Source organism: Anneissia japonica, unplaced genomic scaffold (genome assembly GCF_011630105.1).
Source record: "Anneissia japonica isolate Jap-2015-1 unplaced genomic scaffold, ASM1163010v1 scaffold287712_len2945570_cov188, whole genome shotgun sequence".
Classification (NCBI taxonomy): Eukaryota; Metazoa; Echinodermata; class Crinoidea; order Comatulida; family Comatulidae; genus Anneissia; species Anneissia japonica.
The window spans coordinates 1,077,232-1,091,453 of NW_022704401.1; the positions used below are offsets into that span (position 1 = coordinate 1,077,232).

General features: G+C 33.6%; 1 protein-coding gene across 3 annotated transcripts in view; it reads left to right on the plus strand.

Moving 5' to 3' along the window:
* The window catches only part of LOC117104607 (mitogen-activated protein kinase kinase kinase 13-A-like), a 38,517-nt gene extending 26,258 nt beyond the window's left edge, over positions 1-12,259 (plus strand). For all 3 annotated transcript variants that reach the window (XM_033245454.1, XM_033245453.1, XM_033245455.1), the window contains exons 5-15: positions 18-209; positions 1,037-1,247; positions 3,114-3,220; positions 3,600-3,708; positions 4,845-4,954; positions 6,376-6,492; positions 6,607-6,744; positions 7,140-7,905; positions 8,130-8,212; positions 8,353-8,590; positions 8,984-12,259. In XM_033245454.1, coding sequence (XP_033101345.1) covers positions 18-209; positions 1,037-1,247; positions 3,114-3,220; positions 3,600-3,708; positions 4,845-4,954; positions 6,376-6,492; positions 6,607-6,744; positions 7,140-7,905; positions 8,130-8,212; positions 8,353-8,590; positions 8,984-9,103 — 2,191 coding nt within the window. In that variant the 3' untranslated portion in view covers positions 9,104-12,259. The remainder of the gene's footprint in view (positions 1-17; positions 210-1,036; positions 1,248-3,113; positions 3,221-3,599; positions 3,709-4,844; positions 4,955-6,375; positions 6,493-6,606; positions 6,745-7,139; positions 7,906-8,129; positions 8,213-8,352; positions 8,591-8,983) is intronic.
* The last annotated feature ends 1,963 nt before the right edge of the window (positions 12,260-14,222 follow it).

Genomic DNA, 14,222 nt, shown 5'->3' on the forward strand with positions numbered 1-14,222 from the left:
TAATTTTTATTCTATAGGGGTGTTAGTACTCAGGCTCCGTGCTTTTGTATTATTATGGAATATTGTCCGTACGGACAGTTGTATGAAGTCCTGCGGGAAGGCCGGGAAATCCCACCGAAGTTAATGGTGGATTGGACCAAACAAATAGCGACCGGAATGCACTACCTCCACTGCCACAAAATCTTGCATCGTGATCTCAAATCTCCGAAGTAAGTTAACAAAAAAAAAAATTATTTATAGGGAGGTTAAATTGCACATGTAATACTGTCACATAAATGCATATGCTATATGTAAATGCTATGATGTCCTCTACATTTTAAAGCATGGTTTTAAGCAAATTTACATTGTGCAAAGATCTCAAGACGGTCACGTTATCAATCCATCCTATTCCTAAGTTCTTGTTATTTTGATTTGTGTTGTGGTTCTCCTTTTCCAACTCACATTAAGCCTGTTTTTCCCTAGGCAAATTTATTCATATTTCTATTGGAAATTTTTGGCTTCAGCGAAATCAGTAGGTTGAACTGTTTCTACTTTTTGCGAAGCGAAAAAAATGCGCAAACAATCAGAGCTCAGGAAGCAAACCGACGCTTTTGATTTGTGCCAATAAATTCAGCCTGGTGCAAAACAGGCTTTATAAACTCAAAGCGAACAGTCTATGTTGAATGTATTTGGTCTTAGCTGTATATATTGATGCATGATTGGGAATGCTCCTTAGAGAGTAAAGAGGGTGGCATATTGGATGTGATTGCTTAGCTGTTCCCAATGGCTATATGGAAATACTTGAGACATTTAGACATCAAAAAACACTAAATATGCAAACAAATTAGTATTATTTCATTATTATACCCTTTTATGTACTAAGGTGGATTTTTAACTCATTTTATTATTTTAATTCTGTCCATATGTTCATATTTTTCACCTACTGTAGCCTCCTGTGTGCTACCTTGAATGCATATTAGCCATATGTCATCTTTTAAATACTGGATATCTAACACAAATTATATGTAATTTCTATTATTCATTTAAATAATTATAGTGTTTTAGTTGCAAATAATGACGTTGTAAAGATATCTGATTTTGGAACGAGCCGGCAAATTAATGAGAAGAGCACAAAGATGTCGTTTGCTGGTACAGTGGCGTGGATGGCTCCCGAGGTAATTCGCAATGAGCCGTGTTCCGAGAAAGTAGATGTTTGGTCATTTGGCGTAGTACTTTGGGAATTGTTGACGGGCGAAATGCCATATAAGGTATGGTAACCATGGCTACTAATTGATTCTTATGACATCTCTCATGTATTATTACTAATAACAGTATCATCCTTCTAATTATTTTTAGTGATGACACTTTAGTATTTAGATTTTTGGTATTTCAAGCATTTATTAACTTATTTATTGGTATTTAATAATTATGTATTTAATATCATATTTTATTTATATTTTGGAACAAACATTATATTATATTTTCATTTATGAAATTTGAAAAGAGGATATTATTAATACAAATGATTAATAATTAATGTAAATAATAAGATGATGGGAATATTAAGGATGAAATAAAAATTATATTAATTGAAAAATATTTATGTTTATGTATAATTACCATAGTCTCCTACAGTATGTTAAATATTTTTTTGCAAATGACCAAAATTACACTAATGAAATTGAAGTGATGAAATGAATAAATTTTGAAAATGTCATGTTGTTTAAATACCCACATTTGTTGTGACAGCAAAAACCTAGTGTTAACTTTGGCAATGAATCAATATCTAGCTCTTAAAGCAAAACACAGTTATGATCACTGCGATACTACTCCTATGTGGATTAGAAGCTTCAGTAATCATTAAACACGCTTGTTATAAACAATCTCATTTCTGAATTAAGTTGGATTGAGGAAGGGGAATGTCATGTATGTAAGTTCATAAGTGCAGCAAGGGGGAAAAAACTCGTAGGAATAGTTATGATCATACAGAAGTTGTCTGAACAGTTGTAACGTGTACATTAGTATTTCTACTTTGAATGTTTAGGGATTAGATACAAGGCACACAGGAATATAAAATTTTAACAGTTTACACACCTGGTTTATTATACTATATGATGATTTTTAAATATGTAATGTTTTCCTTAACCTTCTGTTTTTTGATATTTAATTACTTCTTTGTGTGTTTGTATTAATTTTTTGTACATTTAAGACCACTTATATTTATGGCTTTGCATGGCCTTGATGAAAACACCCTTAATGAATCAAAGTATTTAATGTTGAAATAAATTATTTATTAGTATTATTATATTATTAGTGTATAAATGTTAATATCTAAGACACCTAAATATTTAATAGTAAACTGACCTTGTTATATGTTCAGATTATTAATAACCTAATATATAACAAAATTTATACAATAATTAGAAATATCTGAAACTATTATTTTCATAAAGAGTTGCATAATAGTATTATTTGAGTATTGGTAATGACCACAAACTCTTGCATGGTGCAAATTCCTAAGAGAACATATCTGACGAGTCAATTCATTCAAAGTTTCCACTCACTGTAGTGAAATTCTATATGGTTATATACAGTGGAAAGAATGTTCCATCTTTTGTAATGAACTGGAGAATTAACGAGCAAATGACAAAGATCAATGGATTTTAATTAAGAAGAAGCGAGCAATGGTTTATGCTAGTTTCCGTTGAATATAAACAATTCTTGACATATAATTCATGGTTGTACGTGCGCACTAGCATAATACTGAGAAGATCCCAGTTCAATTAACAGAACAATATGGATACTTTAAACACTGCTAAACACAATCTTAAATTATAATACTGTTTTGATTTTACTAAACACAAGTTGCTTTAAAGTATTCTGTCTGTAATTTTAGCAAACATTGAATTAATTTTTGTCATTTTGTATATGTTTTATATTAAAAGGGCAAACACGCATTATTATGGTGTTATGCTGAATTTTAGACAGTAATGTGATTTATAGCTGCTTGGTTAAATTTTGTGTTGCTATCCTCAACCTATCTTTCTTATATTTTTTTACGCACACAGCTCTTTCTGGATATATAAAATAATATACCCCATGTCTCATGACTTCTTGATTTTTTTTTCTTGTAGGATGTGGACTCATCTGCAATCATCTGGGGTGTGGGTAGCAACAGTCTACAGTTGCCCATTCCGTCTACTTGTCCAGATGGGTTCAAGCTCCTTATGAAGCAGTGCTGGTACGAACGTGTTGTTTTTATATCGTACCGTACATGAAAAAATCATATATTTTATTGTAACACTTTAAAGATCTCTTGAGGGAGTAATACTTTTAATGGCATGTATCATTTCATTTGCCATAAAAACAGGTGAAAAAAATAAATATGTGCAAGATATACCTGGATAAAAATATACCGGAATAGCTAGCATAAAAGTCTTTAACATATTTTCTACATCCTAAAAAGCAATTTCATGTTTAATTGTATCTCGTTAGTCTCTGATTTCTTGGTGCGAGTCCTGTTTGCAATTTTGTAATTTGTTCCACTAGCATTTTTTCGTCCCCGTTGCCTCTTTAACTTATTGCCTTGATGTTGAAGAGTTCTTATCTTTCCTCATTAGGAATGCTAAGCCCAACAACAGGCCGTCATTTCGGCAGATACTGATGCATATTGATATCGCGGCTGCTGACTTCCTCTCAACTCCGCAAGAGGCCTACTTTGATAAACAGGTAAGAATACTTGTAATGAAGAACATCACCTAACCTTTATTTTAAATTGTCTCTACATTTTTTCTTGGTTATCCCTGGTTGAATTTTTCTCAATTTTTCCTTCCATACTATATTTCAAAGTGTGTGTTGCAACCTTAATTACTGTGCTTATTAGTATATTATATTAATTATAAAAAAATGTCCATTATTATTCCTTCCCAATGTAATAATGTATAATAAATATAACTGGTAATGGCTGGGGACTAATATAAGTCATAATACATGGTCTATATGTGTTGTAGAGAAAAAAAATTTCAAAATCTATTCTAATAGGTCAACTTAGCCACTGTTATATTGGACATTCCCAAAATATGCAAGAATATGATGTACAATGAAAATCAGAAAGTATGACAATAGATCAACCTTGGATCATTACTAACAAGACTAAACTAAACTTCATAGAAAACTAAATTTAACCTACTGACCTAGAAATATATGTACCATTATTGTTTATGTTTTTATACTTATTAACTATCATTTGTTAGTTGTAACCATTTTCAGGGTTTTCTTGACTCACCAAATGAAGCTGATATGAACTTTCAGGGAAAACTATTTAAATAAATATTATTTAAATTATTTAAAGAGTTCTACTTAAAGTGTATTCTTGTGGAACTAAATATAAGCTTTAAATTTCTGTCAGATTTAGTTGCAGACAGATTTTCTGGATTGAAAATGAATGAAACCAGATTCCTTAAATGATTGATGATTGTTTTTTAAATTTCTGTTCCAATTAAGAAAGATTACTCTTCTTTTAGCTTCCTCGTGTATATATCTCCATTATTTGTATTTGATTTCATTATCATATGGAAAAAAACACTCTTAGTATTTAAGACTTGAAACATGCTGAGATGCTTTTTAAATTTGGTTTCAGATGGCATACGTCTATTCTTTCTCTTTGCTATTCATTCATAAGATTATCATTCAGTTGGAGCATGTGCCAAGCATGCCATAATGCCTTGGGTGATGGAGTCTACCGTTCAGCTGGCGCCAGATCTAGTTGGCGCATTTAGTTATGTCTATGTTTGATTAACGTTGAAGTCATGATTTATTTCTGCATTGAGTTGCTTCTGACAGAGGTATTAATTTTTTTCTTACAGGTTGACTGGAGGGTGGAAATCAAGTTGCAATTTGAGAAAATGAAAAGTGAAGGAACCCAGCTACAACGGATGGATGAGGATCTGATCAGACGTCGCCGAGATGAACTCAGGTCAATATCATTCCACAATCATAATTTTTTACCGTGATATCTGAATATATGTGTCTGATGATCTTGTTAGACAAAAAGTGGTTTGATTGGCCATAGGGGCTCAACTATCTCCATCAAGTAATATATAATGAGCGTTATAAGCACAAGCAAAAAGCAGACTCTGCATAAATTGGTGAGCTGCGCTTTAACACAGCATATTAAGTAGGTTGATGGAGGTTGATTTTGATAACTAAATTGGAATTATCAAGGTTGGCGACAACCTTGAAGTAGCTTGATTAACAAGATTTAAAATTGATAGGAGTTATAATAACGATGGAATTAATGAGACTCGTTCACAGCCTTGCCTACTCTAATCACGTTGAAAATATTGACCAAACGATTCTCCATTCACGCAAAGCAAATCTTGGGTTAAATTACAGATCCTATATATACCTGAATTGTATTATTACTGTGAATAATACGGAAGGGCTTAAATCAAGCTTACATTTCTTTGCTTTCTTTTTTTTAGTTGATTAGTAATACTGAATTTAATATTGAATCATCATTCAAGATTCAATTAATTTTGTCATCTTGAACTTCGCTTGATTGGTAATACTGTATACAAACATAGAACTTGCAATAAGATGGAATTTACATATTCTATTTACATACACACTTAAGCTATACTAACATTCACATTGCAAAATGATGGAATTTACATGTGCTATTTACATACACAATTAAATAATAAAGGAAAGCCAAAGCATAAGATAAGGTAAACATAGTTTGGTTGAAACTTCAGTTGAGAGATTCTCCATTAAATGAGAATATAACAAAGCTCACACCATAAATAAATATTAGTAAAGAAAATCTGGTACTTCCCTTTAACTCTTGTAATGATCCAAAGTAAAGTAAATAAAGTCCAAAGTAAAATAATCCTGAATAAAATATACTGGTTAGATGCAGGCTGGTAGCAAAATAATGGTGGATTTACAAAGCATACAAAGCAATCTGCTCACTTGAACAGCTGAACTGCAACTGAATGAAACAACAACTGCACACCTGTGCAGACCAAAAATGCAAATATGTATGTAAAGTGAATAGCTGAATAAATGAATGACACATTAAATTGAAAACTTCTAGAAGTTACAAAATTAAATGGATAAAATAAAGAAATCTACCAGCTTTATATGACATGTCATATTGTAGTTGCTTACATTTTTCTATATTTGGATTCTCAAAGAAATCAATATTAAATTAAGAATAATAATAATTCTGGATTTATATGAGGTGCTTAACAACAACAGAGAAGAAAATAAACCATAAACAAATGTAAAAATGTACTGTTAATTATTCATCCAATATTTGTGAATACTATAATGTTATTGCCAAGGAAATCTTTAATCATTATAATCAATATTAGATTATTATTTGTTTGACAGACATGCTCAGGATATTCGGGAACACTATGAGAAGAAGTTGCAAAGGGCCAATAATTTGTACATGGAGCTAAGTGCATGTCTGCTGCAATTAGAGCAGAGAGAACTGGAGCTTGTCAGGTAAAATAACATTTCTTTCTCAGTTCTTACCTCTGTGTCTGTATATGCCTATTCCTTCACCTCGTTTTTTTTCAAATTACACCTCTTACAAATTGATTTCCGTTTTGTATTTAGGAAAGAGGCTATGATGGCGCAAACAGTTTACAAGAACAAGAAAAAAGGCGGAAAAATTCCATTAAAAGCGACCACACCAACCATGGAAAAGATCATTCAACGTAGTCTGAGGGCTAATGGTCAGGCACACCTTGCGAGGTCAGTTTACCATCTAATTATGCAAAAGTAATGTTAAAGTTTGAGGGAGGGTTATTTGATGAAGAGTTAGTAGAGGAATGTTCAACGAGGTTGGGAATAGTTGTTTGAACTGTGAGATTGGGAATAGATGCTTAGCAAAGCTTATATGGAAAAGGATGATTAGCTATATGGAATGAGAGAATGATGTTTAGCTAGTTATGAAATGAAGCAATATTTAGCAAAAAAATGGAGATATTTAGCCAGGAGAAGGAAAAATTGGCAGAAAAGTTTACCAGAGAGGTGTTTGAATTATGCAGTGGGGAAAGGTATTTAGCAGAAAGGTGGAGACAAATTTTAATTTGTTCATGATTATCAGTGGGTTTAAGTTATTACTAAATGTACACATACTTTTTCAGGTATGCTACTTACTCCGGCTCTCCAAGTCACACAAATATGTTTAAAAGCCCTGAGAACTTATCACCACAAGGAGCTACAGCCTCGAGGGACACTCCATCAACCTCCACAACTGTTTCACCCACACGCGTACGCAGTCAACGGAAAACGCGACACAAGAGGACCAACAGTCGGAGCAAGTCTGTCCTCTCACCTCTTAGCATGCAGAACTTATCCCAAGGGCTCCCAGAAACAGATATCGTGCAGGGAAATTCATACAAACGCGGCCATGAGGAGAGCGGCGGTTGCACTGACATGACGTCAGATGGGGATGAAATTCGCGAACAAGTTCAGACACAGACTGAAAATTTTAAGTATTTCGGGCCATATGCTGCCATCAGGCAGCCAGAACTGGACCAAACGGTGGCCAATAACTTGAACAATTCACGCTCTTGTAGCAAACAGTATTCACCTGGTGAACAACCAACGAAAGGTTTGCATCGTGGCGATGAAAAGAATCTATTAAACATCCCACCTGCATCCAAACAGTGCTACCGTCGCAGTATTAGCGACGAGATGAATAGCAATACTGCAACAGCGGATCCTTTGCCCTCATCCTCGCATGCACATTCCAATGAAAATGAGGCTGATGTTTTACCGAGCACTTATATAGGGTCAAGGTTAGCCACACCAAAATCTGTAGAGAGCCCAATGAGGAGGTCGCAGAGTGGAAGTTTCAGAGGCTCGAGAAGAAGTCCGACATCACAGCGAAACATTCCACATTCAAAGGTAACCATACTACAATCTTCAGAGAAAACAGTTCTCAAAATACATAACATATTATAATTTACATTAATAGATATGGTTAATGTAATTGCCTGTATACCTGGCATGATATATGTTTCTCTGTCTTGCTGTTATGTCGCATTGTCTGTCCGTCCGTCCGTCCATCCGTCTCTGTGTCTGTGAGAACACAGTCCTTCATATTTATGTGTTTTTATTTTTGCATCCAGAGTTGTGATAGTTCAAGCAGTGATGATGAGGAGGACTTAAAAACACCAGTCAGGGAAAGAAGACACTCACCATCTAGTATTAAGTAAGTAACATTTCTGCTTGAATAATGCATTTGTGTAATAGTATTCTGATTATATAAAGCATGTTTTTTGTATAATGAGTTAAAATATTAGTTTCAACATTCTTGTTAATTTAAAACATTGTTATCTTTATCTTTTCTAGATTAAATAGTAAACAAGTAGAAACCGATGATAGCACTGACGACAACCTAACAGAGAAGAAGGGATCACAGGTTAGGTGTAGACTAGATGATGAGAAGGATGGTCCAGTTGGTCGACGAGGGCTCAGCTACACCCCGGACATCCCCGACATCGGCAACATTATGTCAGATGGATTGTCAGATAAGGAACAAGTGGTAAAACGGGTCATGAAGCAATTTTCTAAGGATCAGGTATACCAGGTATGTGAACACACTTATGCAAATTACATGTTACAATTATTTGAATATAATATCTCACAGATGTCACCATGGAAACAGACTTTTATTTTATGCATATTGTGAATATACAACATCTGTATAAACCAATTTTTTTTTCTCGCTCTTGAAAACAATAAAATATGGAATGTAGGTTGCCTTTTACCTTTACTTGAAAGATATTGTTACAAAATTATTATTTAAATTAGATTTTATGTTTATGTCAACTGTTGAAAGTGAGTAATATTTTTAAGGAAGTGCTCATTGGTAGATTTAAGGAAAACATTCCTGAATTAAATGCTGGAAATGTTGAAGGGATCCAGAAACTCATATTATTTCAGAAGCAAAAATTCTAAAATTGTTTTGTTTTGTTTTTAGGCTGATTTACAGACAAGCGATTCAGAACCAGAAGTAAGTTCTGATGATGAAGATGACCAAGAACGTCAGATCAATGTAGCGCCACCAAAGCGTCAAGAGAGTCTAAATGCCACCTGGTAATTATTCAGCAAAACAAGCATACAACCTGGCAACACTGTTCATAGGATACCTTCCTTTAAATATCACATCTTTTAGAAAAGATGGGTAGAAAACGAAGTTCAGTCATTTTAGCTCTGAATCAATTCTAATTTAAGTATAAAATTTTTACGCAACTTGGCAATGAAATACATTCCCTGTTCATGTCATACTACTGGAGACTATATGTCTCAACATCAAGCAACGTTCACTTTGTAAAATCATCAGGTACAATCGAACAACCTAGGTTTATTCTTGTCTTCAGTAAAAGTTTACTACATGTGTTTGCTGCCCTCGCTCAAAGAAGATGGTCAGAAAATGAGATGAAATTCACATTCTAAGTGATGATGTGTGCTTATAGGTGTGTGCAAGTGTCAATAATTAAGAAGTGTATTATTGAGCCGTGTGTTCTCTGATTGGCCAACCTACTGAAATTGGCCACTCTAAAAAAGATATATACTAGTGAAGTAACAAAGAAGCATGAGTTTCCTGCCTAAGGCTTCTTTGGTCCCTACTACCCGAGGCTCCAGGACATGCTGGACGCCAGTGGAGTATAGACTAAAAATTTTACTTCTTCTTAAGGGGCCTCCACTTGGCCGACTTGGGGCCCACGATCCTGCAAAAATATGCTGATTACTATCAGAGAGCCCCATAAGTTGTAGGCTCTGGCTTTAGCCAGTGAGAGCTCATGTGTTACGCTGATGAATACACTTTAAATACTATGTAATAATATCTTTAAGTGGCCGAGCATGTTTTAGCCAATCAGAGAATTGCTGGCCCATGGATGTACAGTATAACCTGCCGAGTATGTGGAGATTTTATTTGTGAGGAAGAGGTGTCTGATAAGCATGGGTGTCAGTTGTGTGTAGGGGTTTAGCTGTTTGTAGGGGTTAGGGATTATCTGTGTGTAGGAGTGTCAGCTTGTGTGTAGGGGTTAGCTGTGTGTAGAGGTTCTGCTGTGTGTTAAGTTTATAGATGTGTGTGGGAACATGTGAGATTTGTATGTTTATTAGAGTGTGTAATTCCACATAAGAATCAATGAATGATGCCTTTTAAAACCTATTTTGTTGTATGTATAAAATAATATTATATTCATAAATAAGATAACATTTAATCAAAGCAGAAAAGATTTTGGTTAATTATAAACTGGCCATGACTGCTAATATCTATGTTTCTGTGTGCTATATTTAAATAAAACCACAGAAAATATTTCAAGTTATGTATTAATGTTCTTTAATTAATAACAAAATATTTCGGTATCATCATTGAATAATATTGATTTACCAGTCATAATCAATGTAAATTGTTTGAATATGTAATTTTCATCTAGGTGTGTTCTTTAGCATAGAATCATTGTTAGGTCATCTCCCAAACCTCTTGTTAAGTGAAACAGTTAGAATATAAGAGGTTTTCCCAGTGGAATTTCTGCTAACTGGAGATGACTGAATCAATTATATAATACCTCATCTTTTCTCAACAAAATTTTGAGCAATGGAATCCATATTGGATTTTGTACAGTTTTATATTTGTAATGTCGGATAACGTATCTAGCACCAGAAGAATCAGGCTATTGTTAGATATACATAACAAAGCACAGTAATTATTCCTCATTGAATGTTGTGTTAGGATGCGATTAATGATTGTTTTCAAGTTCAGAAATACTCCATTTTAGTGAATTTTAGTGTGATGTATGGGGTGTAAATTGTCTTTTGGACATACAATGTTAAACAATACACCTCAACCTGGTGCATACAATAAATCAAAGTCATATTTTAATTGATCATTATTCAATAGCAGATAAATCTATATATATATATATATATAATTTATCATTTCCTAATGTATTCTGTAATTGCTAATTGCTGCTAATTAGCGTTGTTTTCTTGATGAACAACCAACATATGAAGATAATAATGTTATACTGAATATATTAAAACAGATTTGTAAACTGGTTTACAGGTGTGAAAAACAGGTCAAAGCAGTTGTAACTATTCTAACCAAGGCTGATAACCATTAACATATTCATCATTTATAAATTATGTGCTATAAAGAAATTGTATTTCATTTGTTCATACTCTTAAAAAGTATTCTCAGCGTACATTCAAAATTCTTTTTAAATGTTAAGTTGTCTATTTTCATTCTAATTTATATGTATTGAATCCATATTTTTATTAGCATATGCTTTTATTTATATCAATTGCATATGTAATGAAGCATAATTGAATATTTGTTGCAATTTGCGGATATTTATGTTAATTGTTTTGGCAAAAGCATTGCATAGACATTTTTTTTATTTTCTTTTTAGAATAAAGCTAAATGTATTCTTAAAATTGATAAAAACCAATACATTTAAAAAAATATTTTTCTGTGCTGCTAAAACGTTTCAGAGACGATAATGAATTTTCACTAAAAATTCTAAGACATACTGTATTTTAAAAATCATTGACTTTTTTATGATTATTACAAATTAAATTGTGCAATGAAAATATGTATTATTAGGTCTGAAGAATTACAAACTAAAAATTAGGCCTAAAATAGTAGGAATGGTAAATTGGTCATTAAAAGTAGAGGATGTTTGAGTAAAACATGATTAAGGAAAGGGAGGTTTAAATGAAATGTTAGAGGTCTAACAGTAAATACTAGTAATCCTATGATGCCAAAATTCCCAAACAATTAATTTAACAATGTTTTTTGCATCCATCCTGAAATTGTTATATCACAGTAGTGTGCTAAATGCGTGTTTTGGTTCCAGTAGTTTCTTTGGCCAGTGCAATTGTTCATACGAGCATTCCAGTGATATTGTCGTAATAAGCATTTGCAAATTTAATTAAAATTTTTTTTTTACTAAAGAAAAATAATAATGTCTTTCCTAAAACATAGAAAATGGAGAAAATGATTTTGTAAGTTTTTATCCATTTTTATCTTGTCGAGTATCATAAGCATCAAGAGGCATTGGTTGTTACAACAAGGACAAAATGAGCATTAGGGTGGGAATGGGCATTTTGGAGGAGTGGATGTTAACAGTGGCGGCTCTAGGATATATTTTCTGGGGGGGGGGGCTAAGTTGTCCGACAGGGGGACTTGAGCTCTTAGGCTCGAGCTGGGAGAAGGGGTTGGGAGTGGGTTCCCCCTCCAAAATGAGATTTTTTTAAAGAATATAAACCTCTAGATGGCCGAAAATGGCACTCTCAGACTATGACAGACATGTGTTGGCTTGTTATGGGCCTATTTTTATATGTTTTATGGTCTGACTGCCCGACGAGCTCTGTCCGGCGGGGAGGCTTGACATGTCCGGTGGGGGGCTTAAGCCCCCCCTGCCACCCCGCTGTCGCCGCCACTGGCTGTTAACCCAATATGTAAGGGTAGGGGACGTGGCCTACTTGAAACTTAGGCTTAAACAGCTTCAACCAAGCCTGGTTGTTTATGGATTTGTATAAAGAACAAGATAATGTTTTGGTTTTTTGTAAAAGTTTTTATTTATAAACCTTGCTGCAAACAGCTGAAAAGAATTGCAAAAGGTTTATTTACAAAAAGACTATTATGTGATATTCATCATCTCTACCTGATTCCAATCCTGGTAATACCATAGTTAATTGTATCATGTGTAGCTATAGAGATCTTATATAACAATCCATGTTTAAATAACTGGGTTTATTTTAGCTAGCACAAATTTGTTTCAATGTTTTTATCAAGCTGGAAGCTTCCTCTTGTTTGTCAAATATCGTGTGATTTATTAAAGTATGTTATTGAACATAGACAAAATTAAATGGAAAATCTACACAAGATATGTATATTGTTGTCTTCTTGCTGATATATTTTGTGTGTTCCTATTGAAGATATACTGTCAGTCATGAGCTAAAAATTGCATTCCATATTTCAATTCCTTAATTTGTTTATTTGAGCAAGATATTAACTTACAATAACAATTTTGAATGAGATAAGACCAGTAGGTACACAAAAATGGCACTTTCATACTTACAATTCTAAAAACTACCATTTTAACTGAGCCCCACACTGGTTGGGGCTTAGGTGAGAAAAGTTTGAGAATTTGACACTTGATAGATGCCCAAAAAAATAGCACTTGAATACAAAACTTACGATATGTACCTGAGCTCCCCTACCATGGTTTTGTAGCGCAGGTGAGCAAATTTTAAGAATTTGGGACTATAGATGCCCGAAAACGGCATTTGGATACTTAAAATATGAAAACTACCAATCCATCCACCTCAGCCCACCATGGTTGAGGCTGAGGTAAGACAATTGTAAGAATTTGAAACTTTTAGATGCTGGAAAATAACATTTTAATACATAAAAACTACAAAAATTAGTACATCCACATGAGCCCCACCATGGATGAGGCTGAGGTGAGAAAATTTTGAGAATTGTTGAGTTTTAGATGCCAGAAAATGGAATGGAACTTTAATACATAAAAACTAGGAAAATTACTATATCCACCTGAGCCCCATCACGATTGAGGCTGAGGTGAGAAAATGAATTGGAGACTTTTAGATTCCAGGAATGGCAGTTTTAATACTTAAAATTTGTGTCAGTTATTTTTTAACATTTAAAAAGAGGCACTTTATTATGTTTTTCAACCTCTGAGGTCTCTCAGTATTTAATTTTTTCTGGATTTTTTTACTCAATTCGTCAAAAATAGAAAGACTTAAAAGGTAACTTAACTTCCATTTCCAGGCCTCCATAGGTATAAAATACTGAAATTTTCGGGTCACTGTCAACCACAGTGGTGCTAACATAGTGTGGACTATCATTTCATTAGCCCCCCCCCCCAACAGTACAATCATTGTAAAAGTGTAAGGTATAGGATAGTGTGGATTTAAAACAATATCCTAATGGTAATGTTCAAAATAAGAGTCAATGAAAGTATGATTGTTGGAAAAATGGTCAACATTTTATTTTTATTTCTCACCCTGACCTTCGCCTGGGCGAACTGGGCGAAGGTCTGGATCCACGCCTGAAGACTGCCCCTATCAATTAACAGACAAGTAAATATTACTTTTCCTGAATTCTTTTGTTTAGATTCTTATATAGGCTGGTAATAAATGTAATCGACTCAGACAAAACCACAAACTTGTCAAAAATGAGT